This window comes from Delphinapterus leucas, chromosome 15 (genome assembly GCF_059928025.1).
Source record: "Delphinapterus leucas isolate spDelLeu-1000000601 "Yukka" chromosome 15, BTC_Dleu_Yukka2, whole genome shotgun sequence".
NCBI classification, from domain to species: domain Eukaryota; kingdom Metazoa; phylum Chordata; class Mammalia; order Artiodactyla; family Monodontidae; genus Delphinapterus; species Delphinapterus leucas.
Genome location: NC_143143.1, coordinates 40,766,644 through 40,791,707, shown reverse-complemented (window position 1 = coordinate 40,791,707; position 25,064 = coordinate 40,766,644). Strand labels below are relative to the sequence as shown.

Genomic DNA, 25,064 nt, shown 5'->3' with positions numbered 1-25,064 from the left:
CAGGGGCTGCAGTGTGTTGCTGTTTTGAACTCCAGAGAAAACTCCATCCAACAGAACTAACACAGGATGCGCTGTCCTGCCAGGCTACATATATATATATATATATATATATATATATATATATATATATATATATTTGTTGTAGTTTTATTGAAGTATAGTTGATTTACAATGTCATGTTAGTTTCAGGTGTCTAGCAAAGTGATTCAGATATACAGATATATATATATTTTTTCTTTTTCAGCCTCCTTTCCCATATAGGTTATTATGAAATATTAAGTATAGTTTCCTGTGCTATACAGTAAGTTCTTGTTGGTTATCTATTTTATATAGAGCAATGTGCATCTGTTAATCCCAACCTCCTAATCTATCCCTACCCCCCTTTCCCTTTGGTAACCGAAAGTTTGTTTTCTATGTCTGTGAGTCTCTTTCTGTTTTGTAAATAAGTTCATCTGGGTCTTTTTTTTTTTTTTTGATTCCACATATAAGCGATTATATATATATATATATAAAATATATATATATTTATTTATTTTTTAAGGCAAGGTGGGTACTCACCTATTTGGTCTTCGGGGATTAGCGACTCGATGGGGGGGTCCAGCTCCGAGCTCTGGGACAAGTAGTTCTTCACCTGGGTCATGAACTGCCGGACGGTCTGCAACAGGTCCGTGCTGGACACGTGGCACTCCTTGTTCTCCTGCAGGAAGCTCACGTAGTCCTGCACCAGGCAGCCGAAGTAGGTGCGCTTGTCACGGGCCAGCTCGGCGATCCTGCGCACCATGCGCTTCTCGGGGGTCAGGAAGGAGCTGAACACCCCGCTCATCTTGCGAAGCTGGGACTTGACGAGCTTGGGCAGCACGAAGGAGCTGTTCCTCTTCTTCTTGGACTTGATGGGGGGGGCCATAGTCTCCTGGTCGCTCTCCACGTCGTAGTCCTCCAGGCTGCTGTTGGTGTCCGCCTCGTAGCCAAACAGGGGCATGCTGCGGTCCAGGTCCAGCGAGTCAGAGGAGGAAGTGGAAATGCTCATGTCACTCAGCCTCTGTCTGCCTCCGCGCCACGGGGGCCGGGATGGGGATGCAGGGGCGGCGGCCGGCCGGGCCCTTGTGCAATCCCGCGGGGCCTCCTCCTCCACCGCCGCCGGGGCTCCACCTGCGCCGCCGGCCGGGCCCGCCGCGGGCTCCGGGAGAGGCCGGCCGCCGATCAAGGTCTTGGCGCCGCCCTCCGCCTCGAGAAAAGACGCCTGCTTCTTGAGCCGGGGCGGAGGGACGGGGGTTGGTTTCGCTCCAAGCCGAGCTCCGTCGCCGTGTTGGTGATGGGCCACGGTTTCCGGCATGCTCGCGGCGGCCGCGGGCCCGGACAGCTGGGGGCTGCCGTGCACACTATTAATAGCGGGGGGCGGGGGCCGGGGTGGGGGGGACCGAGGCCTCTCCGTGCCATTCGCGTCGGGGGGAGTCCGGGTGCAGGGTCGCTTCGGGCCTCCGCCGAGCTCCTGGCTGTGCACTTTGAAGAACAGAGGATTAATAAAGCACAGGGCTCCGTTGGTCTGGCTGCACTCCAGCTCCGAGGGCGTCCTGGTTTTTATAGAATGCACTCCATTTATAAGGCAGAGCTGACGCGAGGCAGGACCCACACCGTCGGAGGAGAGAGGCCTATGGGGAGGTGGAGGGTTTGGGGGTTTGTTGTCAGCTGGAGAGCTCCAAAAATCTGAAAGTCATTATCAGTGAACACAAGAATGTAAATACAGTGCACTCGGCCAGTCCTTCACAAAAAATCACACTTGCCTGGCAATGCACAGCTTTGGAAGGGGAGGCGCTGCTACACTGGAGTGTGGTGTTTTTCTTTCTTTCTTTCTCTGTCTCTCTCTCTCTTTTTTTTTGTTTTTGTTTTTGTTTTAACTGCATTCCTTTACTGGAAAGGGTGGAAATGCTGCCAGGCCCAGCTGCCGGCTCGTGGGAAGGCTCCGGAGGCTTTTCACCTTCAAAGCCCTTGCGGGATGGCTTGGCTGTGGCACTGAGCCGGCCAGGCCTTTCCCCAGGTGAGAAAAAAGGAACTGGGGTGGTTACAGTACGAGCTCGGAAAAGGCCATGGGACTCCCTACTTGCTCCACAAAGACCAAGTCCTCCCACTAAGCAGCAGCATCCTTTCTGATTCCTTCTCCCGGGGTGCCCTCCGCAGGGGGCCCGCAGTTCCCCTTTAATAGGCAGGACCAGCAGCTGGGCCTGGCGGACGTTACACAATCCGCCTGGGGTTTGACACATTCAGCATTAAAACCCAAAAGGAGGAAAAATACACTCATGGGTCCCATCAGCAAAAAACAGGACAGCCAGCTCATGCAAAGGTTAAGTGCAAGTTCGCCCGTCCATCTTTGTGGTTTGCTGCCCATCCTTCCCAAATCCTACAACCTCCTGGCCTTGACTATTGGTGCTCAGCACTCTGGAGTGGCGCACATCGCTGACTGCAGCCGTACTGCCTGGGCGCCCTTTGACAGATGGGTCTGTTTTCCACGCAGATCGAGGGAGGCAGTGGTGGTGCTGAACACCTGTGGTAATTTCCATCTGGAATAGGTTCTTGTCTCTACAGTTCTGCCTTGTTGTGTTTGCTGAAACTGTGTTTCTTTCCCGAGGGCCCAGAATGGCTGGTCACAGGGGCCTGGGGAGAGGCTGAGGCTGGGAGCCCTGGCCCTGTCCTGTCTGTGCTGTGAACATGCCTGACCTTGACTTGTGTCGCCCGCTTTCTCTCATCCTTCCTTCCCTCTAGGTCTGTGCTGTCCAATAGGGGAGCCAGCAGCCACCTGTGGCCAGTGAGCGCTTGAAATCCAGCTCGTAAACGGAGGGGCTCCATTTTCCATTTATTTCAGGTGAATCAATTTAAATGTAAAAACTGACACAATTCAGTTACTGGGAAACTCTAAAGTATGTGAAACTTTATATGAAACTACTTTTTCAATTGTAGATGTAACGAAATCTAAATACAGATCCATGTATTTCTGACAAAAATTTAGTGCCTGAATAGAGATGTGCTATAAGGATAAAATACATACTGGATTTCAAACACTTAGCATGAAAAAAAGAAGGTAAAATATTTGATCAATACTTTAAAAAATAGGGATGATATATTGAAATAACATTGCAGACATCACATTAAGTAAATTGTAAAAATTAATTGCACCTTTAATTTTCTTTCATGTGGCTACTAGAAAATTTAAAGGTACACACTGGCTTGCCTTACATCTATTTCTACTGGCCAGTGTAGAGCAGCTCTCGCCTCCTTTGCATCCTCCTTAGACTCCCCCTGCCACCGTTGTAAGACTTTACAAACTTAGAACACTTAGTTCCCATGTTATGTATTCCTCCCATACAGACTAAACCTGGGGAGTGGGGGAGAGGGAGGGACCCTATGCATCTTTGAACCCTTGTTGTGGGACATAGGGTCTGCCACATAGCAGACCCTCCAGAAAGACTTGTTGGACAAACAAATAAATTAGGTACAGAATTTTTTAAAGTGCTGTCTCTTCACGAAATGGATAAGGTGCATGTTGACCATTACACATTGAATATCTATTAATGAGACCTTATTTGCCTCCGGTGAGTGGCCACCAGAGCAAGCTCTTTCTGCTTCGATCTTTGCAGGGCACAAGTGCTGTCCCTGATACTTCGGTCCTGGAGCCCCGGCACGAAGCACACACAGCAGGCTGACCACCGAACCAGGAGTCCTGGGGATGGAGGTCACCAGAGGAAACGGAGACCTGGTGCATGTCCTCAAGAGGCCTATAATCTAGTTGATGATCTGATCTTAAATTCAGGAAATGTTTTAAACTCTCTCCAAAGGTGTGTAAAGCTCGGTGGCAGAGATGGTGTGACTTTTCAGCAGGAACATTTATGCGGCCCTGATATTTTTACCTGGATTCTATTTCCCAATCCTGAAACCCAGCTGCCCATCAGACAGGCCTCAGATGCATGTGGCAATTCTTTTGAAACCAAGTTTCAGAGGGGAATGTGAATCTACCTCCAGGCTTCTCTATGCATTTTGTAGGCTCTCTTGGCAGTGGCACCCGCTTCAGAACAAGTTCTTTAGATTTAGGGGCAAACTGGCCAAAGGAGGGACACATATATTTCTTATTTGCTGGGTCAAGTATCACAGTTTCTTAGGTCCTTGGAATCCTGGTAGTTGCACTTCAGAATCCCAAACTCAAATACTATATACTGGTATATAAACTCAAATACTATGGCCTGGTTGTTCATCTATCTGAGGACTGAAGCCCCAAAATCTTAAGAGAATTCCCCCTTCCCATCGAGGAGGAAAACATTTTTTGTGAAAGTTAAACCCACACGGGTTCCCCAGGGCAACAGAACCAAGAAGTGACACTGGGGGAGTGGTGTGTCCTGAGCCCCTGCCATCAACCGTCCACCACGGGGCTGGGTTGAGGGGCATTGGCAAAGGGCAGGAGGGGAAGCGAGCGCCCAGCTGGCCGGAGTGAGGATACACGGCGGCGTAAGGGACGTGGCCCAGAACACCGGGGCCGGAACTGAGCAAGAAAGGAACTGAGACAGATGTTACTCTGGAAGCCTGCGCTGTCAAATTCCTCAAAGCACAGAAATGCCATCAATACCGTGTGTTCCTCTAGAATAAAACTCATGCACACGAGGTGCCTGCACTGGCTTTCCCCGTCCATCAGGCACGGCCTTTCCCCAGCAAGATGCCACAGAAGGGCGGGACCCATGACAGAGGTTCACCTTACCTTAAGACTTGGACATTTGGGGGAGCTCAAACTCATCGACGGGAGATGCTGGGGAGAATTCGTGGGCTACTCAGGCAAACTCGGCACCTGCCTCTGAGAGCTGGTTGGACGTTTGACTTAGAAAAAGACTCTCAGAAGGTGTGACTCAGGGCCTCATGGAGTTCTACCATGGAGATGAGGGTTGCTTTTTGATGCAACGATGTATCGTCTGCCATTGGCTCTGCTCCATGCTTTCACATCAAGAGAAACCGGGCAGGGGCACCCACTTACTTAGTCCCAGCTGGGCTAGTTCTTCAAGCTGAGCCTCAGTCTTGGCTGTTGAAATGGCATAAGGCAACTTCAAGGTAAACGGCAGGACGTCCCTGATTTTTCAAAAGAGAGAATACATGTAATTACATGTCTCTTGCTTTCATTTCCATCCTAGAGATGTTTTAGCTTAAACTATTTATTTTTGTTTTATTTTTTAATTGAAGTATAGTTGACTTGCAGTGTTTCAGGTATACAGCGAAGTGATTCAGTTTTATACATATAGATTCTTTTCCATTATAGGTTATTACAAGGTACTGAATAGAGTTCCCTGTGCTACACAGTAGGTCCCTGTTGTTTGTCTATAGTTTAACTATTTCAGATGGCCCAGACATCACAGCATACCCAACCAGACTCGTCTTTACTGATAGGACTGTGGGATCACTACTCCTGCCTGTGTTAACACACGCAGGACAGGCTGAGAGACAAGCCCGCATGGTTTCAGTATTTGCAGCGAGGACCAAATTGCCTTCCTGGGCAGCTAAGCCGTATCTAGAGTTAATATCAGAATCGCTAACTATGTTGGTGGATCCATCACACAAATAACACATTAGGTATTGATTTGCTAGATGCTCTGAATGTTGGGCCCCGACTCCCTGGGCAGGAATGTGTGATCCTAAACCAAAATGTATTACCCCCCTGCCTTAGGCACGCCAGATTCTCAATGAATGTCTGTTGGTGTTCTTTGTGACGTGTTCCAGCTACAGCCCATGTATTGTCCTTTGTGTGCTGGGGACAAAACTCCCTCTCGAGTCTTAAGGCAGTGCTTCTCTAACTGTAATGTGCACCTGAATCTCTGGGGGGTCTTGAGGCTGCACTCTGACTCAGCAGGTCTGGGGGAGGCCGGAGGTTGGGCGTTTCTGTCAAGCTCCCTGACCCTGGGCCATGCTTTGAGCAGAAAGGCAAATCTAAAGGACCTCATGTGACAACACTTCCCCCAAGCAGCATCACGCCACGTGTAGACCAGGAAGCAAATGCACTGCAGCATCACAGGCCGGCAGACCCAAGAGGAAGGAGCTGGGCTGGCACCAGGCTCCTGCTGCGGCCAGGGCATAGCGTCGCCACCATGACCTCCTGCTTTCTCCGAAAGGGCGGAGGCAGACTTCCAAAGCACTTGTTCATCTTCATGCACAAGGGTTAGGATCAGGCTCTAAGCACTGATGAAATCCTCACGGGGCTCAGCACAGGGCCTTGCCTGACACAGATAGGGAGAGAATGTGTTTTGAATAAATGGATGAATGAACATGCAATGACAAGGGTGACTTATCAGAAAAGGACTTATTTTTTTCAGTGGTGGCACTGGTGTTACAAAGAAAGAACTCATTCATCCATCCAGCAAAGTCTATGGTCATCTATGATGTGCCAGGTGCTGGGAACAAAACAGACAAAGTCCCCACCTGCGCAGAGCTTCACTCCAGCGGACGCCAGCAGACAGAAAACAGTAAAGCAATTCATAGAATACATGGGAAGGGGATGTGCCCCATGGATAAAAGTAAAGCACAAAAGGGGATAAATAAAGAGGGTTCAAGTGTGAGAGTTGGCCAGGGAAGGCCCCCTGAGCAGGTAGCATTTGACTGAAGATCTAAAGGTGGCCAGGAAGTAAACTATGAGGGAAAGAACATTCCAGGCAGAAGGAGCAGCAGGTGCAAAGGCCCTGGGGTGGGAGAGGGTCTGGCATGTATGAAGAACAGCAAGGAGACCCCACCCCCGCCCCCCCGTGGCTGGGGTGGAGAAAGTGAGGACAAAGCTCGGAGCTCCTGCCTGTGTTCTGTCAACACAAGATGACCTGAACATTTCCACTGAAGAAAATAACTATACCAAACAACTAGTCGTTTACGCTAAGATTGGGCAACACTGTAGGCTGAATCAGATTAAATCTGGATGACTGGAGACTTTTGGAACCCTTGAGGCTGTTGACAATGAATAACAAATTAGTAAGGTCGATGGAAAGAGCAAAACACGAGGGCTCACATAAATGCTAGGAGTTGGCAGTCGGGAGGCTCCTCTTTCCTGGGGTATTAAGCCCGGGGCACCTCCTGCTTCCAGGAGAGCCTTTCATCCGTCCCCACTGTGAGCACCTCGTCCACTTGCATCTGTTCTGGGTGAAGCAGGTGGAGCGTCAGGGGATGCAGCGTTTGTATAAGAGCTGCTGCCGGACCCAGGAGAGGCCATGGCCCCGATTTTGATGTTAAATGAAGACTATTGAGACCAGAATTTTGTAACGTCAAAGCATCATGCGAATCTGTATTTCCATGGCTGTACCCACTTAATGAAAACCTACTTTCTTTAGGCAATTGGGAGGAAAGCCACACGTAACAAAACCAACCTACGTTTATTTTAAGGTTTTACTTTGCCCAGTGCAGTACCTAGAGCCTAAATATTGCATAATTGGTTTGGGTTTTCCTTAATGACAGAGATGACAGGAAACTACACCCGTCATTCACTAATGGGTGGTTTTAGGCTTTGATCTCCTAGAAAATTAGATGTTGTGCGTGAGTACCCTCCCACCGTGCCAGCCAAGGGCATGACACAGCCTCTCCTCTCCCTCTCTCTCTCTCTCTCTCTCTCTCTCTCTCTCACTCACTCAAACACACACACACACAAGAGGGGGCGCCTCCATCTCACCTAACCCTGGTTCTAAAACTTGCATAACAGACAAAATAAAGCCATCTTCTGTATAAACGTTTCACTCAAGAGTTTTAATGCATGCATAAGTTAGATTTATTATTTTAATATTTTTTTACTCTATATGTCATATCTCTAAAGAGGAGGAGACTGACTATTAATCTCAAAATGTCAACGTAGGGATTTGCCTGTGAGCATCTTGTGTTGGCATCATGCTTTGTGGGTCACCAAGCCTTCTAGGTACTCTGTCCCCTTTCAGTCACCAAGCGACTCCAGACAGTGGCACTTAGTTTACAGTGACCACTGAGGGGAGAGATGGTACCTTTCGTGCATGGCTGCCAAATCCTGTTTTATAGGCGGGATGATCTTTCACAACAACAGCAGGTTCATCAAGGAGCAAACTATAATGTGTAAATGTCGGCCAGCCTCACCTCTGACCGACACACCAGGGTTGATAGTCACTCCCAGGGGCTGCCAGGCTCATGCCAGTGCAGGTGTGCATCCCTGGGGATGTGAGGGCTTCTGCACTGGCCTCCTCGATTTGGGCGGACTTCCTCACACAGGTGAGGGCTCCTGCCCACACCCTGGCAGGTGGCAGCCCCTGCAGGGCACTCACAGGGCTCTGGTCCCATTCTGGAGGAAGCCCCCCACTTCTTCCCGCTGGCCTCCCCCTCTGGAAGTGCCCTCCCCCATTAGGCCACTGACTGCAGCTTCGGCTGGCCTGGCCTGGGGACCTCCAGGAGTGGATAGCTTGGTGCCTACCTTCCCCCCAACCCCCAAGGATCTAGCCCATCTCTGCTCTATCGGCTGTGACGGATGCACAAGAGAAACCAAGGAGGCCAACTGAGCCAGGCTACCTGAGGGGAGGCAACATCGACCTCTGCAGACAATGAGTTTTGAGCCTCATTCGTGGAAAGAACCCTTGATTTGAGAAACTGGGATGGCTCACAGAAAAGAAAGAAGAAAGCCTTCCCCAACTTGCACTCCCCTGACACTTTTTAACATCGGGATTTGGGGCTTGGCTTCATGTAGACTGAAACAGTCCCTTTAGTTACAAAAAAGACAGGGGTACCCAGCGGGCCTGAAGGAGAGCGATGCAAGGTTTATGGACTGGTTGAAGGAACCACATTTCTAGATGATCTGCATCCACTGGGTTTTTTTCAGAAACATTATCAGGGACCTTTAAATGTTACACGCTTGCATCACGGGTCCCTTTCTGCGTGCGCGTGTTATTTTACACTTAGAGGGGCTGGGCTAGTTATTCTGATCTTAAGCCTGGCACAGGGGGCCTGGTGACCCTTTCACCTCAGGGGCCAATCCTTCCAGGGACATTCAATAGGTGACAAGCCTTCCAGAGCCCTGCGCCTGGGACGAATCAAGAAACCCGGGGGCCGGTGATAGCGCACACGCCAAGCAGGGGCTTGAAATCGGGAGACGAAGAGCCTTACCTGCTGATGCAGTAGAAAGCAATGAGCCGGAATAAATCCGCAAAACTGATTCCTGAGCCTTCCAGGGAAAAGGCTGGAAAAGAGAGAGTTTGGAAACCAGCTGAGTGTCCCTGAGCGCATCCTGGGAAAGGAAAGGCCCTCAGCGCTGGATGTTGCCTGCTGCGAGGGCAGGAGCATCTCTGTGCTCCCTGACCGACTCTCGCACGGCTGACAGGAACCAGCTGTGCGGCCGCCAGACACAGGCCAGGGGAGGGGCTGGGGGCCTAGAAGTCTGGCCCCTGACTCATTGGAGCACGTGCTCCAGTGCCTGGTAAACAGACCAGCGCGGACTCAAATGACACAGCTAAAGTTTGGGATGCAAAGCTGGGCAGGGTCCAGGGGCCAGACTGGCAGGAGTGAGAGGCCTTCAGGAGACAGGGCTTGGGGGACGCCAAGGCCCCACCGGCCCTTGACCCTCCCGGGCTGGACCTCCTGGGTCACAATCCTCTTTGCCAAAATGGGCCACTTCTGGTACAGACACGAGGCAGAGAAGGAGCTCGAGGCTTGGAGGATAACACGGGGTTCTCATAAATCAGCTTTGAGTTCAACTCTGTAGGCAAGATTCTAAAATTCATTTATTTAGCCCCTACCCACTCCCACCACCACCACCAAGCGTGCAAGCATGCAAGAAATATTCTGTCAAGTCGGTGTGCCATTTCATACATCTTCTAGTTGCTGGAACAGAGAGTGGCTTGACTTCAAAAATTCATGTATTTGCCAACCACTCGTCACTCCCTCTTTGCTGAAATGCCACCCCTGCAGCCATTCTTCCAGCAACATTCCAAAGAGCCTCAGTTGTGTGAAGATTTCCTCATTTCCTCAATCAGACGAGTTTCTCTCCCTTCCATAGCCTCATTTATTTTGCTTATTACTTGCTTACATTGTATTATTTCACTTACTATTTCTGTAGCACCCAAAACACATCTATACCTCCACACATATACCATGAGCGACAGACAGACAGACACAGAAACAGAAACACACACACATGTGCACCACAGTTTCGTGAGTTAAGTAAAAGGGAATGGACTTGGGGTAGGTTAACCTGTCTGAGCCTCGGTTTTCTCATCTGTAAAACGGACAATAACTGTACTTCCCTTGTCTCCCAGAAGGATAGTAGTGGGAAGTGCAATTTTTTAACAAATGTAGTAACTTAGGGTCTTCCCTGGTGGTCCAGTGGGTAAGACTCCACGTTCCCAATGCAGAGGTCCCAGGTTCAATCCCTGGTCAGGAAATTAGATCCCACACACATGCCGCAACTAAGAGTCCGCATACCGCAACTAAGGAGCCGGCGCAACCAAATAAGTAAATAAATGAACATTAAAAACAAATGGAGTAACATGTGAAAGAAATCTACACAGATATGAGGTGGTACTTATTATGAAACACACTGTCCAGATGTTATGATAAAATATCTATGTTTTTAAAGCCAGCCCTTCCTCTCTCGGTGCACCTCAATTTGCAGAGAAGGTAGACCCTGGCCGGGAAGGGGCCATCCTGGTGGGACTGAGGCCTTGTGGTAATCAGTTATAGGCAGGTTAATTCTTTGCTCAGACTAGCTCTTTCAGCCACTTTAAGTCACCTGGAGAGGACTAGGGAAGTGATAAAAGTCTTTACAAAATAGGGAGGAAATTGTTCAGCCACGGAGGGACCTCAGGCGAACAAGTAAAGTTTAAAGTACAAACACTAATTGTACTTATTGCAGGAGGGGAAGGAGGGATTTGCAGGCTAACTTATCATGGTTAACTTTGGCTGTTAGAAGGTATTTAAAAACCACTTAGAGGACTTCCTTGGTGGTGCAGTGGTTAAGAATCCTCCTGCCAATGCAGGGAACATGGGTCCGGGAAGATCCCACATGCCACGGAGCCACTAAGCCCGTGCGCCACAACTACTGAACCTGCACCCTAGAGCCCGTGAGCAACAACTACTGAGTCCATGTGCCACAACTAACTGAAGCCCGCGTGCCTAGTGCCCGTGCTCTGCAACAAGAGAAGCCACCACAATGAGAAGCCCGCGCACCGCAACGAAGAGTAGGCCCTGCTCGCCGCAACTAGAGAAAGCCTGCACGCAGCAACAAAGACGCGACGCAGCCAAAAGTAAACATATAATTAAAAAAAGAAAAACAACCACTTAGATATATCACTTCTTGGCTAGCTGAGCTTCAAAAGCCAACTCAGAATCACCTTTCTTCATTTAATATTTAATTCATTGCCTTTCAGATGGTGGGTTTGAAATCTACCTTCTGATTCCCTCCTAATGTAAATAAACCGGCGGATCATTAGCCAGGTTCAGTTACTGCTCAGATGACTTTGCACGTGGAAGCTTTTCCCTGAAGCCAGGGACCTTGGGAGAGGCCTGGAGGGAAAACATCATGGGACCTGAGGCCAGTCATACATCACAGAGAGGCTGCTCCAGAAACACCTCCTCCAGACCCAGTTAATGACTCTTGGGCTCAGCAAGACTATGAACTCTGGGCTGAGTGGAAGCCAGTATCTGCCCTGAAATTGGTCTCAGGACCTTCGGCTCCTTCCAAGGCAGGGACTGAGGCTCGCTCATGTTATAACAAGAACCTGGTCTCCGTCATCTTCTTGGATAGTTGACCAGCACCCAAACTCGCCTTCACACCTCAGCTTGCTCACCTGTGGCTCAGTGAAGCCTCCCCCTTGGGGGTGTAGGTCCATCTTCTGATTGCTGCTGGGAGCCTGTCAGGACATCAGGACTGTTTGTTCCCTTTCCCATTGAAAACTTGGCCTTCCAAGATTTCAGATTTCCAATGACCATGGTTCAGCAGAAAGAAACTGACACTCCTGACCACTATCCCTCCAAAACTTCAGCCAGTCCATTTTTTCCAAAGGGCTAGATTCTGCCTACGATCAGCTGCCTTTGATAGCACACTGAACAGTGACGGCCTAGAGGGAACATCTCCCCTCCAGGACTATTCACAGAGCTGTGCAGACACACTCTTTGGAGTGAGAGCCCATAAAAAGGCTCAGCGGTGCAGCCCACCCTGCAGCTTAGTCATCAGCAAACCTGGGGACCGCGCCCTGCATAACTGGGAAGAGGGCGAGGAAACCAGCCTCTGTTAGGCCCCTGCTGTATGCCAGGCAGTAGAAGGCGAACCTTGCACACAAGTTGTTTAACTGAACTGTTAACACTGTACAGATGTCGCTATACAGATAAGAAAACCGAGGCTCCTAGGGTAGGTTACCTGCCCAGTCATCCTGGGGACAAGCGATTAGCGCTGGGACACAGACCCACGTCTGTTCGTCTCAAAGTGCAGGCTCTCTCCTCTTCTACTGGCTCAAAGACCCCAGGCCCCCGTGTCACCGGGACCTAACCACCCGATGACCACTTACTGTATGTGCTTTCCTTTATGGCAAATTCCTTGAGTGGGGCTCCAAATTCACAGGGCAGGCGAAGGGAGAGGACTTTCTTCTGCATTTTGGTGGATTTACGAACCAGGAAGATCTAGGGCAGGGAAAAAAAAATTCAGGCTTAGGAAACATCTCAAAGGCTGGGACCTGGGCATGTGATAACCTGCACACCCAGCATCCATGAGTGGAGCCCCTCTTGTAGCCGAACTACACGGCCTAAGGCAGAACACTACTGCCATGGAAAGGGGTGAAGAGCAGGCAGGCCACAGATGCCCTTCTTGGGTAACTGGCCTCAGGAGAACCCCACTTTCCCTTTGCCAGAACCTTCTCCATGAGGCTAAGTCTGCAAAAGCATTTTCAGTCTGGTGACTGCTTTACAGCTCACGGTACATATTCTCTAGCCTGTGTCTGATAAAGGCATCCCGGTTGACGAACCCTAAATTTCTAGACACAGGTAACACGGCTAAGCCATAGGTGGTGAATTAGAAGTTCTTTGGCTAATTTGGCTTATGGGTGTATTTAAGATAGAAATCTGAACTTGCTGCCAACAGTGAAAAAGCACGAGGTTTTTTGTTTTTCACATTGAAATCCGAATGTCTAGCTTCTCTCGGAGAATGGGATGATAAGGCAAGACCAGGCATGGCCACATCCGCTGGAGCTGAAAATGGCAACTTCCCTTGTGAGACAGGTAGCTGGGCTCTGAGGTTCGCCACAGCCAACACTGAGGTGGCAGTCCTAACTTTACTCCTGACTCGCTTCACTTTGTGACAGCTCCCTCCAGTTCCAAATAATGTCTTTAGATATATGGTTTTTTTTTTGCGGTACATGGGCCTCTCACCGTTGTGGCCTCTCCCATTGCGGAGCACAGGCTCCGGACACGCAGGCTCAGCGGCCATGGCTCACGGGCCCAGCCGCTCCGCGGCATGTGGGATCTTCCCGGACCGGGGCACGAACCCGCGTCCCCTGCATCGGCAGGCAGACTCCCAACCACTGCGCCACCAGGGAAGCCCTAGATGTATGTTTAAACCCACCCAACCCCCGGTGCTGATCTCAGGAGACCATCCTAGCCTCTGTCACTGCAGAGGTGAGTATGCCGTGTACTGCTCTGTGCAGGCCATGCACTGCACAACTCCAGGGGGCGCCACCTATTTAGACAACAAATCAAATGGCACTCCTTGGAGTTTGCAGTGTGGTGATCCGCTGCGTCCTTGTTCCTTCCTGGGGTACATGAGCCTTCTCCAAGAATCCCATCCTGCCCTGTTTCTTTACCTACGTCTCTTTCCTCTGCATTTGGATACCTACTCTCTCCTGCTTTTCTAAAGCCTTTTAGTTTTTCCACCTAATCTTCATTTCTTTCTCGATGTCCAGTCAATAGCTCCTAAGATGATTTTTGGGGGAGGGGGGGTAATGGGAATTGGGTATCTGGTAAGGAGACAGGAAGATCTTAAGTTCCCTCTTTTTTCCCAGCACCCATAGGGAGGTAGCCAAAAAATTTGCCAGCTCTGGGAGCCAATGGCTCTGGGTCACCCTGAAGCTTAAGCAGGTGTTTCCTCAGTGCTATCGGGTTGAGTAAAAGCCCCAAAGTACTGGTGGGAGGTAGCTGCTGGTAGGTGGAAAGAAGTATCGCTCCCTTAGGGAGGTGGGATCTCCTTGAGCCTTAGGGTCAGGGAGGGCACAGCCTCTAAGCTGTATCTCCTGAACGTCTGAAACCTTAGGTCAACAGTTGGTAAAGCATGGCCTACAGACCAAATCCATCCTGCTGCTTGCTTTCACAAACACAGTGTTATTGACATACAGCCTTGCTTCTTGGTTTACATACTGTCTATGGCTATGGCTGCCCTACGATGGCAGAGTCAAGTGGCTGTGACGGAGACTGTATGGGCTACAAAGCCCCAAATAGTGACACTCCGACTCTTTATAGAAACAGTTTGCCGGCCACTGTCTTAGGCTGTAGATGAATCAGGGATGGTGGCAGCCCAAGGACCAGATGCCACCAGAGCTGCTCTTTCAAATCTCTCTCCTTCACACACCTGCCCTTCCTTCTCTTCAGCAGCCTCACTTCTCCTGGTGAATCGTGGCCTCTCCCATCCTCACCCCACCCTCGGCCTGCCCCATCCCGTCAGGCAGGTCCTGCCCAGGGCTCAGATAGGTGGAGAACCTTCTGCCTGACTCGTTCCCCATCAGGTCTCAGCAGGAATGGACGTGCCTGACTCCAGGAGTGGGGACAGGCAGGGAGGGGAACTGTTGCCTAGCAACATGGCAACCTCCCTCTTTAGAATTTTTTGCAGAAATACAGGAGCAGACAACTCAGCCTGAAAAAAGTGGGGGCCTCACAGAAGGGGGTCCTGATCATATAGACCAAAACCAAGGGCAACAACCCGGCACGCTGGCCAAGGAATTCTCTGCAGAGATGATCGAATACTGTGCTTGTCACCGTGAGTGTGTTCCAACAGAGGACTTAGTCCTGTCTGCTTCTGTCAGATGAGAAACAAAGACTCACTTACAAGTCAAAAAGTGATCACTGACAAGCTCTGGCTGATAGAAACTTAAACGTTTATTTTTGTGCCCAACTGTTACAACATTCTTCAGCCAGCTACTGAAGGAATTTTCTCCTTGCCTCTCCATCTATTTCTTAGTTTCTATCTCTTGTTATGTGTTGTTTCCAGTATTATTTTATCTGTGATTTACTGTATTTATCCTTGTTTTGGAAGTAGACATTGTACACCAGCGCTGTCCAGTAGAACTTTCTATGATGGTGGAAATGCTCACTACTTTGCACTATCCATCCAATATGGTAGCCACCAACCCCTGGGACTAGGGAGCCCTTAAAATGTGGCTAATGCCACAGAGGAACCGAATTTTTTATTCTATTTTATTTTATTAATGTAATTTAAATAGCTACATGAGGCAAGCGGCTACCATGACAGACAGCACAGGAAGTACCTACCCATCACTGAATAACATTTTCTGAGAAACTTCTCTAGCGTCATGGAGTGGGCTTGAGTAAGATGAGACTGGTCTTGGGTAGGGGGGAGCTGAAAAAACCCAACTGGACTTTGATTTGTCCCTGAGACAATCCAAGGAAAGGAGGATCGCATTGACAGCCAGAGCAGACAAGACTATGGACATGGAACTTTTGAAGATTGGGTCCCATGTTGGATAGGTGGGCCCTGGCAGGGTTCCCAGGTTCATGCTGAAAGGAAAACCACAGGGGTGGTTTTCCTTTCAGCACAACCAGACTCATCACAACCAGACCCACAACCAGACTCATCCCCAACGTCATATCTCCAGAAGGCAGGCCCAGGGCCTCCAGCCAACGGCCCCTCCTCAGGACCCCGGTGCCCAGTTACCCTGCAGACCTGGGTACACATGGTCACCGGGCAGAGGAAGGCAGAAAGACAAATAACGAAGGGCTCTGTTCCTGGGAGCTGCCTCCAGAACTTCTCTGCGGTGTAACGAGGTACACACTGGGAACTGTGCTCCCTGCAGGCTGGGAAGAGCTCTCTGGAAGTCCATGTCTTTCTCTTTAAGGAAGCGGCAGCCCTGCCCACCTCCACCTGCTTTCCCGCTTCTGAGTCTTACCCCCGGAGGCTGTGCCCGTAGGACTCCTGCCGCCTCGTCTTCGCTCAGACCCAGCTGCAGCCATATGGGGTGGGTGTGCAGGAGCCGGTCCAAGATGCTGAGCCTGTTGGACAGGCTGTCGTAGCCAGAGTCCCGGGGACAGGTCTTCACATCCTTTTCCTCGGAGTAGCCATCGTCCTTGTGTCTCACCATGCTAGGAGAGAGAATTGGCAGGGGTCAAACGGCTGCGGCACAATCCCCCACACAAGGACAGCATCTCTCGGTCTCCTTGATGGGGCTGTCCTGTCATCACCACCTCCTTTGCCTTCCCCTCCAGACTGAAAGCTTTCCGGGGGCAGACACCAAGTTCTAGTTCACTCTTTATCTCTAACGTTACAGACAGTACTCAACAACACTCAACACACCCAACCTTCTACTTCTAACCCAGTTTTCACAAGGTTCTAAACATCCTAAACGCTGTTTACTCTGTCTTCTGCCATAGAACATTTCTTACTTTGAGCCAAACACGCTAAATTCCGTATGGTAACCGTGAAATCAAGAGCATGACCAGGCAAGCGCTAAAAGCAAAGACAAACACTCACACTCACGCACACTCATTTTGTACCCAAAGAACTGCATTTCATTTCTTTCCAGGCACTTTCATTTTCCTTACTATATTATTTCCAATAGAAAACCACAGCTGAATGGTGTGTTTGTGCTATTCATAAAATCATATGAACATTATTCATAATTGCCATACATAAAGTGGAAACATCCCAAATCTCCATCAACTAAAGGATGGATAAATAAAATGTGGTATATCCATACAACGGAATTTGATTCAGCCATTATAGTCATTCATTCTTTTTATGAATGAGGCACGGGTCCACGCTACGAAATGAATAAACCTTGAAGACCCCACGCTAAGTGAAAGAAGCCCGACAAAATAGTGTACTGATTCTACTTATATGAAATATCTGGATTAGGGAAAAACACAGGGACAGAAAGATTAGTGGCTGCTGGGGGATGGGGAGTGGCGTGGGGTATCTCATGACTGCTCATGGGAGTGGAGGTTCTTTCGAGGTAACGAAACTGCTCTGGAATGAAGTGAGCTCATGGCCGTACAACTTCGTGAAATACTGAAAACCACAGAACTGCATGGCATGTGATGAAACCTCAAAAAAAAAAAGAAAAACAATTGGACTTCCCTGGTGGTGCAGTGGTTAAGAATCCGCCTGCCAATGCAGGGGACACGGGTTCGAGCCCTGGTCCGGGAAGATCCCACATGCCACGGAGCAGCTTAAGCCCGTGCGCCACAACTACTGAGCCTGCGCTCTAGAGCCCGCGAGCCACAACTACTGAAGCCCGCGTGCCTAGAGCCCGTGCTCCGCCACAAGAGAAGCCACCGCAATGAGAAGCCCGTGCACCGCGGCGAAGAGTAGCCCCCGCTCGCCACAACTAGAGAAAGGCCACGTGCAGCAACAAAGACCCAATGCAGCCAAAACTAAATAAATTTATAAAAAAAGGTACCATACTGCTGTCCGTCATCTCCCTTGTCACCCAACCCTAACCCTGCTATTGAGTATTTACAAACGAGGAAACTGAGCCCCAAGAAGCTCCTGAGCTGTCCAGAGTAATAAACAACCATGAAATGGCAGAGGTAGAGATTCCAGAGGTCTGGTGTTCCTCCAACTTGGCAAGTAACAGGTGAGATCGTGAACACGGGGAGGCTTGTATCATGTGGTGCCTACTGTTGGCCCAACCTTTATAAATATTTTCTCATCTCTTCCTCACGGTAGCCCTGAAAGGAGGGGCCAGGATCCCAGTTTTCAAAAAGAGGACCAGAGGAGGCTCTTTCCTTCCTTGAGGAGCCTGCCCAAGGGCAGGCCTCTTTCAAGAGAGGGTGGAGACCCCTGCCCAAGGCTGCTTAAGCTCTGGGGTGTCTCCCCCTCTACCACGCTCAGAGCTCTCCATGAGCTGGTCATCAACGTGGCCCTGGAACAGCCAGTGGGACCACCAGGCCTGACCATCCATGTCTGCACAGCCGAGTTCAGGTGGGGTACACACCACCTTCAAATGTCTGCACCCAAAGAGACCCAAATGTATGGCCTGGAGGAAGGCTTTAACAGTGAGGAAGACAGGTGGTGGGTCTGAATGAAGGGGAGGGAGGGAAAGGAAGTGTGTCACCCCCACGTGGACCACTCCACCCCTAAGAGGAAGCCCACCTAAGTGAACATTTTGGGGCATGCAGGCTCAGAAACAGCCCCCCACGATAACAGCACGAGGGCCGCCAGAGACCCCCCCCTCCCCACACCCTCTCCATCACCTCTTGACTCGCTCCAGATCTAAAGAATCTCGTGTTCCCATTCAAGATTTACATTTCCTCTGCTCTCAGATATGTGAGTGTTTTTCTTTACCGCTGCTGCAGTTTTCCCGATGGGACCATCTGTGCCCAGAGAGGGCAGTTCCTCATTCTGGAAATACCATTCCAGGGCCTCCAGGTATTTTGAAGTGAATCTTTGCAGCTCTAGGAACAAACTCTTCAAAATGAAGCTGGTGTTAAAATTCCTTTCCCATGAGGTAAGGCAGGCAACTTTATGGCAGTGATTTTCACCCCTGGCTGCCCATGAAAATCACCTGGGGAGTTTAAATTTTTGTGATGGCTAGACTGCACCCCCATATCCAATAAATCAGACACTTTGGGGCAGAACGCAGACATCAGAATGGTTTAGGTTCCCCAGGGTACAGCCAAGTTTACAACCATTGCTTTGCATCAGCACTTGAGCCTGGGTGAGAAATCTCCTGGGGAGTGTGAAGCCACACTTCCTGGTTTCAGCCCCCGATATTCCGATTGTGCAGGTCCGGAGTAGGCCTAGGATTCTGCATTTGTAGCAGGTTCTGGGGTAACGCTGATGCTGCCAGTCCCAGAACCTGAGGAGCACGTGCTTGAGACCTAAGAGCAAAATATGCACTTGAACTCAGACCCAATTAGATTTTTTTTTTTTTTTTTTGGAGGGGAGGGGAGACAGGTAACAAGCCATTGAAAGAGTTCTGGGAACTCTAATAAAGATATATTTCAGGCCTGTCATCTCAAGTTGGCGATATTTTACCAAGACCAAATTCTACCACCTGTGACACGGCAATCCTGACACTCACGTGCTGAGAGTTGACACTTCTTCCTTCCTTAGAAGGGCCCATCCTGCTCATCCAGTTGTTAAGAAGCTATACAGCAGAAACTAACACAACACTGTAAAGCAATTATACTCCAATAAAGATGTTAAAAAAAAAAAAGGAAAGAAATATAAGAGTGAGAGAGATCCGCCTCCCCCCCAAAAAAAAGAAGCTATAAAGACGTTGTTCTGACAACAGACCTCACCTTTAAAAACCACGGCCCAGGGCGTCCCTGGTGGCGCAGTGGTTGGGAATCCGCCTGCCGATGCAGGGGACACGGGTTCGTGCCCCGGTCCGGGAAGATCCCACATGCCGCGGAGCGGCTGGGCCCGTGAGCCATGGCCGCTGGGCCTACGCGTCCGGAGCCTGTGCTCCGCAACGGGAGAGGCCACAACAGTGAGAGGCCCGTGTACCACAAAAGAAAAAAATATAAAAACCACGGCCCAGACAGGAAGGTGGTGAATAAGATTCATGGGGCCTCATAAAGGAGCAACCATAAATTAGACCTTGTCTTTGCAAATGACCAAGCTCACGCTTGTCCTGCTTATGGGGATAAGCCTTGGAAAAGAACTAATGAGGGAAATACTAAAACTGTAGTGGATGCTGTTGGCGCCCTGCCCGCCTAGACCGCCTTTACCGACCAGGCATCCATGCCCCTGCTGCTATGAGTGGGATGCGTCTGGGGTGCTAGTCCCACTTCAGAGCTCCCTGAGGGGTCAGGCAGAGGCGACACCCCTGCTGACCCCACATCTTTGCCTGGCTTCCGCCCCATCCCATCCTATAAGCCCTGTCTCTGGCTCTGTTTCTAGAGAATCCAACCCAAGAAAGAACCTGATGAGATGAATAGAACCATGATTTCTAAGACAGATGTCTGGATGCAGATGTGAGGGTGGGCAAAGGATGAGTGGCTTATAAAAGATAAACCACCAAGTAGGAGACTCAGGAGATGGTCACAGTGGGAAGACTGGCGCCTGAGACCTGGCCAGCTCCCTTTTTAAGCTTTGTCTGAAAGTGGCAAATAACATCTCATGAATGGATGCTAATGAAAGACTTAGGAAACAGAACGTTCAGAGCCTTAAAATATCTTCCCATGGATTCCTTATCCTGAAGAGGAGAAGATGCCCTGACAATGGAGGAACCTGGGAGACATCTCCCTGACCAAGCGATCAGGGTCAACATCTCCAGCACCTGACATGGTGCCTCTGACCTCTGATGCTCTGAGATTATAACACCACCAAGTCCTCCTGCCCCCAAATGTATTTAACCTGAATCCACGTGGGAGGAAACAGACAAATCCAAATTCAGGGACTTCTGCAAAACCACTGGCCTGACCTCTTCAAAATGTCAGTGTGGTGAAAGATTATTTAAAGAAAAGAAACTGTGGGTTATTGTAGATAAAAGGAGACTAAACAGATGTGATAACCATGTTGAGTGCACAGAATTGATCACACACGGCCTCGGAATAAAAAGCAGCTATGGGGTTTCCCGGGTGGCGCAGTGGTTGAGAGTCCGCCTGCCGATGCAGGGGACACGGGTTCGTGCCCTGGTCTGGGAAGATCCCACGTGCCGCGGAGCGGCTGGGCCCATGAGCCATGGCCGCTGAGCCTGCGCGTCCGGAGCCTGTGCTCCGCAACGGGAGAGGCCACAGCAGTGAGAGGCCCGCGTACCGCAAAAAAAAAAAAAAAGCAGCTATAAAGAACAACTGGGAATATCTGAAAAGGGTAGATATTAGATAACATTTTATTGATATTTAATCTCCTGACTGTGCTAGCTTTATTATGGTTATGTAGGAAAATGTTCTTGTTCTTAAAAGATGCATGAGATGCATACTGAAAAATTTAGAGGCAAAGTGTGAAAATGTTAGAAATTAAGTACCAAATGATCAGCCCCTCATGCCTTTCCACCCCCTCAAAAAAAGGGAAAAATACAGAGGTAAGGAAAATGTGGTAACATTTCAACAACTGGTGAGTATGGGTGAATAGTACCCTTCTTGCTGCTTTTCTGCAACTTGAAATTTCTTAAAATAATAGGTTGGGGGAAATGGGATGGGAAAATATACAGCATCTCACTGGGCTTTTATGAGCATAGGATTCATTTATTTATTCAACTATTACTACTATTTCCAAGTGTCTAGGCCCACTTTCATGGGGAGATGAAGCTCAATTATGGATTCAGTGAGACCCGCACCCCCATGTGAAAATACTGGGCAAAGCACAGAATGCCCCACAAACCTAAGGTGCCTCCAGGGGCAGAGAAAAAAGCACTGGAAAACTCAGACAGTATGTGCTCCCATTCCAACCAACCCGGGCCTCAAGGGCTCTACGGCAGATGGGTGGCAATTACACCCGCTCTGGCAGGGGCAGGGCTCTCTAACATTCTGGTCACACTCAATTTAAGACTCTTCAGAGTGTGGGATGTGAGTGGCCTTTCCACTTGGCTGTATTCCCGTCATTCCCGGCACCAGGCGTTGGTAGCCTAGGCAGGTGCAAGAAAAAGTGATGGCAGCCCGCACATCCTAATGCAGGACGGGCAGAAAGACCTGATCACAGAATCAGATTCAGCTCAGAGAAACCACAAACTTGCAGCAGTGTTCCCAAGGGATGCTTTCTTGTCCTCCTAATCCAGAACCCCAGAGGATGGCACAGTTCATTGAGGCAGCTTCTAAGGTCCAGGGCCTAGACCAAAGTATATTCAGGAAGGCTCCCTTGTCCCTCCCAACACACCACTCCCTCTCCCCAGCTCCAGCCCAAACAACACATTACTTTACAGTTAAGTCTTTTTTTTTTTCAAATAAAGACAGGCAATTAAGAAAGCAATACATAAAATACGGGAAACTTTGACGTGAAGTTGTTTCAGTGCAGTCGATACCCTCGACAACCTTCTGTATACAAGAATCCTAGCTCAGCTGTCGAATAGCAGAAATGAACTTTAAGGGAACTAGATACAAGGCAAAATGCCCAATTGTGACTCTCAACAAGGGTGGCACACGTCCATCTGGCGAATGGGTCTCAGCACGAGTGCAGTGCTCTGGAGGGCTCTGTCCTCAGTCAGGACATGGGGACAAAACAAGTATACAGAAAAAAACAGAAAGCCCTCCAAACCTTTCCTATGTGCATTAGAAACACATCATGAAGCTGAACAATTACATTTTTTAAATGGATAATTTATATCAACACCTACGATAACATGTACTTGATTATTTTTTAAGGACAAAAGCTATTTCAATTAAATATTTTAAATGTGCTAAGACTTTTCCTTTCTAGAGCAGACTGTTATATCCCAGTTCAATGAAAAAAGAGACAGGTTTAGTCAATTAACAACTTGAGAAAACCTCTCGTAGAATGAATGGCAAGTGCTCCGAGGAATTATATCTATATAATTATATGATATATATATAAGATGGGCTCCCAAACCAGATTCCATGGCTCCCTGGCTCGCTGTGTGTTTGCATGGAGGAGAGCAATGCACCTTTGCACAAACCCTATCCCATCTGCCTTGGAATTCGCTACCTTTGCAATCTCCTTCACGGAAAAGCCGTCCTTATATTTTAACTAGGTTTTCTGCTTTGCCTCTACTAACAGAACTAGTGGGCCCTGTAAGTTGAGTCATGTGGAGACATGTGGATGACTAAGTCTGCAGGATTATTTGGAGGAAGGATTATCACAACCCCCTAAAGTACACCTTGGCTTTCGGCCTTTGTCTCCTTCTTCCCTACTCCTCGATTCCTTGCCCCACGCACCACCCTTGGTCTCCTCTATCAGGCTTTACAAAAGGCAGTTCTCTTCGTGGAAGCAGTACCCTGCCCGCTGTGCCTGCTCTTTTCAGGCCAATCCTGGCTTTGGATGTGGGGCTGAGTAATTTACAAGGGCCCCCTCGTGGGATCTGAAGGGGTGAGAGACAGGCTCTATCTGGGTCTTACCTCCCAGGCCCTACCTGGATTTCCAGCAAAGATAACTTTCAGGGAAGACAGAGCTCTTCCTGCAGCCCAAGGGCTGGTTCCCTGAAGGTCACCAGTGGACCTTCCAGACCTTTAAGAAAACCAATCGTTTTTCCTTACTTACACTGTAAAGGCCTAATAAACAGTCAGAGGATGAATCAAGAGAAACAGATGGGGCTCATTATTATCAATAAGATGCTAACGTCGTCATTAAAACAAAACAAAACAAAAACAAACAAGAGAAGAGCCCAAGGTTCCAAGTTGCTTTTGCCTAGGACTTAATTATGGCTTAAGATTCATCTCATTGCCTATTTGCCTGACATAAAGAGCTGCAGTCCTGTTACAAAGCGAAGAACTCAAAAACAAAACAAAATCCTACCTGGTAGGATAGAATAGACTAACTTAGGTATTTTATAACTTTTCAGCGGTTTATTAAAGGTTGACAGTAATTCCCAAAGAGTGCTGGACACACTAAGGTAGTTCATGGAAGCACAATTTGTATTTCAACGTCCAGTATTTAATATAATAGTTACATGTATTTAGTGTAATTCCCAATTATGGTGGGGATATTTACATTTTCCCCCATTTTTTATTGTGGAAAAATACACATGACATAAAACTTACTATCCCAACCATTTTTAAGTGGTATTAAATACATTCATATTGTTGTACAACCATCAGTACTGTTCAAAAAGAAACAACAGGTCCCAAATGGAGTCACTTGTGCTGAGCTCATCAAAACTTACTACCTAACCTAAGTATGGTTTCAACCTTCCCCAGGAATGTGACCTTTAACCAGCCAGCTTGAAGTTTCCTTGCAAGCACTAATAAGATATTCAGCCTGAGAGACCCCTTCCTTTCCCTTAGGAGGGTGACCTTGCCAAAAACAACGAATTCTTTGCTAATAATTTCACGTTTCCATTTCCTCTCTACCTTAAAAAACCTTTCCTTTTCTGCAGCTCTAGGGAGTTCCTTTCTCCTGGCTAGATGGGATGCTTCCTGATTTGAGAATCGTCCAATAAAGCCATTCATGTTCAGAACTGTTTTCCTCTTGCAAATCTGAAGCTCTATACCTGTTAAACAGTAACTCACATTCCTCCCTTCTCCCTAGTCCCTGGAAACCACCCTCTACTTCCTGTCCCTATGAATTTCACGACTCTAAATACCTCATATAGGGACCTCCCTGGTGGCGCAGTGGTTAAGAATCCGCCTGCCAATGCAGGGGACACGGGTTCAAGCCCTGGTCCGGGAGGATCCCGCGTGCCACGGAGCAGCTGAGCCCGTGCGCCACAACTACTGAGCCTGAGCTCTAAGTAGAATCACGTGGCACTTGTCTTTTTATGACTGACTTATTACATTTATTTCAAAATAAATGTAACAAGTGAGTCAATTTAAAGAAAAACATGAGGTAAATGAAGAGTAAAGATGGTACATGAACAAGTGAAAAATCATGGCACAATCAATGAAGCTTGGGCCGAGACAGTTCAAATGAGAAGAGAATATTTTTCCCATATTCATCTTCACAAACCCTTCTCTTAGTTTCAAGGGGGAAGGTCATCCTGAGAAAAGCATCTATTTGCCCCTGCTCAGCCCCCTCCTTGCTCACGTTCAAGCTGTTCTTGAGTGTCCATAACTGACTCCAACCCGCCTGTCAAAACCAGGCTCAAATCCTGTCCCCAGCGCCCCCCCACCCCGCCCCGGGCCCCTGCAGCTGCGCTGAATTCCTTCACCCACTGTTTATATGCCTCCGGGGCGCTCACTCCATTTTACTCTGTATCACACGTATCTCTTTCTAGCCTTACTTCATCCCTTGGCCATACTCAGGCCTAACCCTGGGCAGGCGTGGAATAAATGCCTGCTCTGGG

General features: G+C 48.9%; 1 protein-coding gene across 5 annotated transcripts in view; it reads right to left on the bottom strand.

Annotated features, from left to right (window-relative positions):
* Positions 1–25,064, bottom strand: part of RIN2 (Ras and Rab interactor 2) — a 102,035-nt gene that overhangs the window by 28,393 nt on the left and 48,578 nt on the right. For all 5 annotated transcript variants that reach the window (XM_089896508.1, XM_030763579.2, XM_089896507.1 and 2 more), the window contains 5 exons: positions 16,113–16,305; positions 12,513–12,624; positions 9,118–9,190; positions 5,009–5,100; positions 559–1,704 (listed from right to left, as the gene is read on the bottom strand). In XM_089896508.1, the coding sequence (XP_089752634.1) occupies positions 559–1,704; positions 5,009–5,100; positions 9,118–9,190; positions 12,513–12,624; positions 16,113–16,305 (1,616 nt within the window). The remainder of the gene's footprint in view (positions 1–558; positions 1,705–5,008; positions 5,101–9,117; positions 9,191–12,512; positions 12,625–16,112; positions 16,306–25,064) is intronic.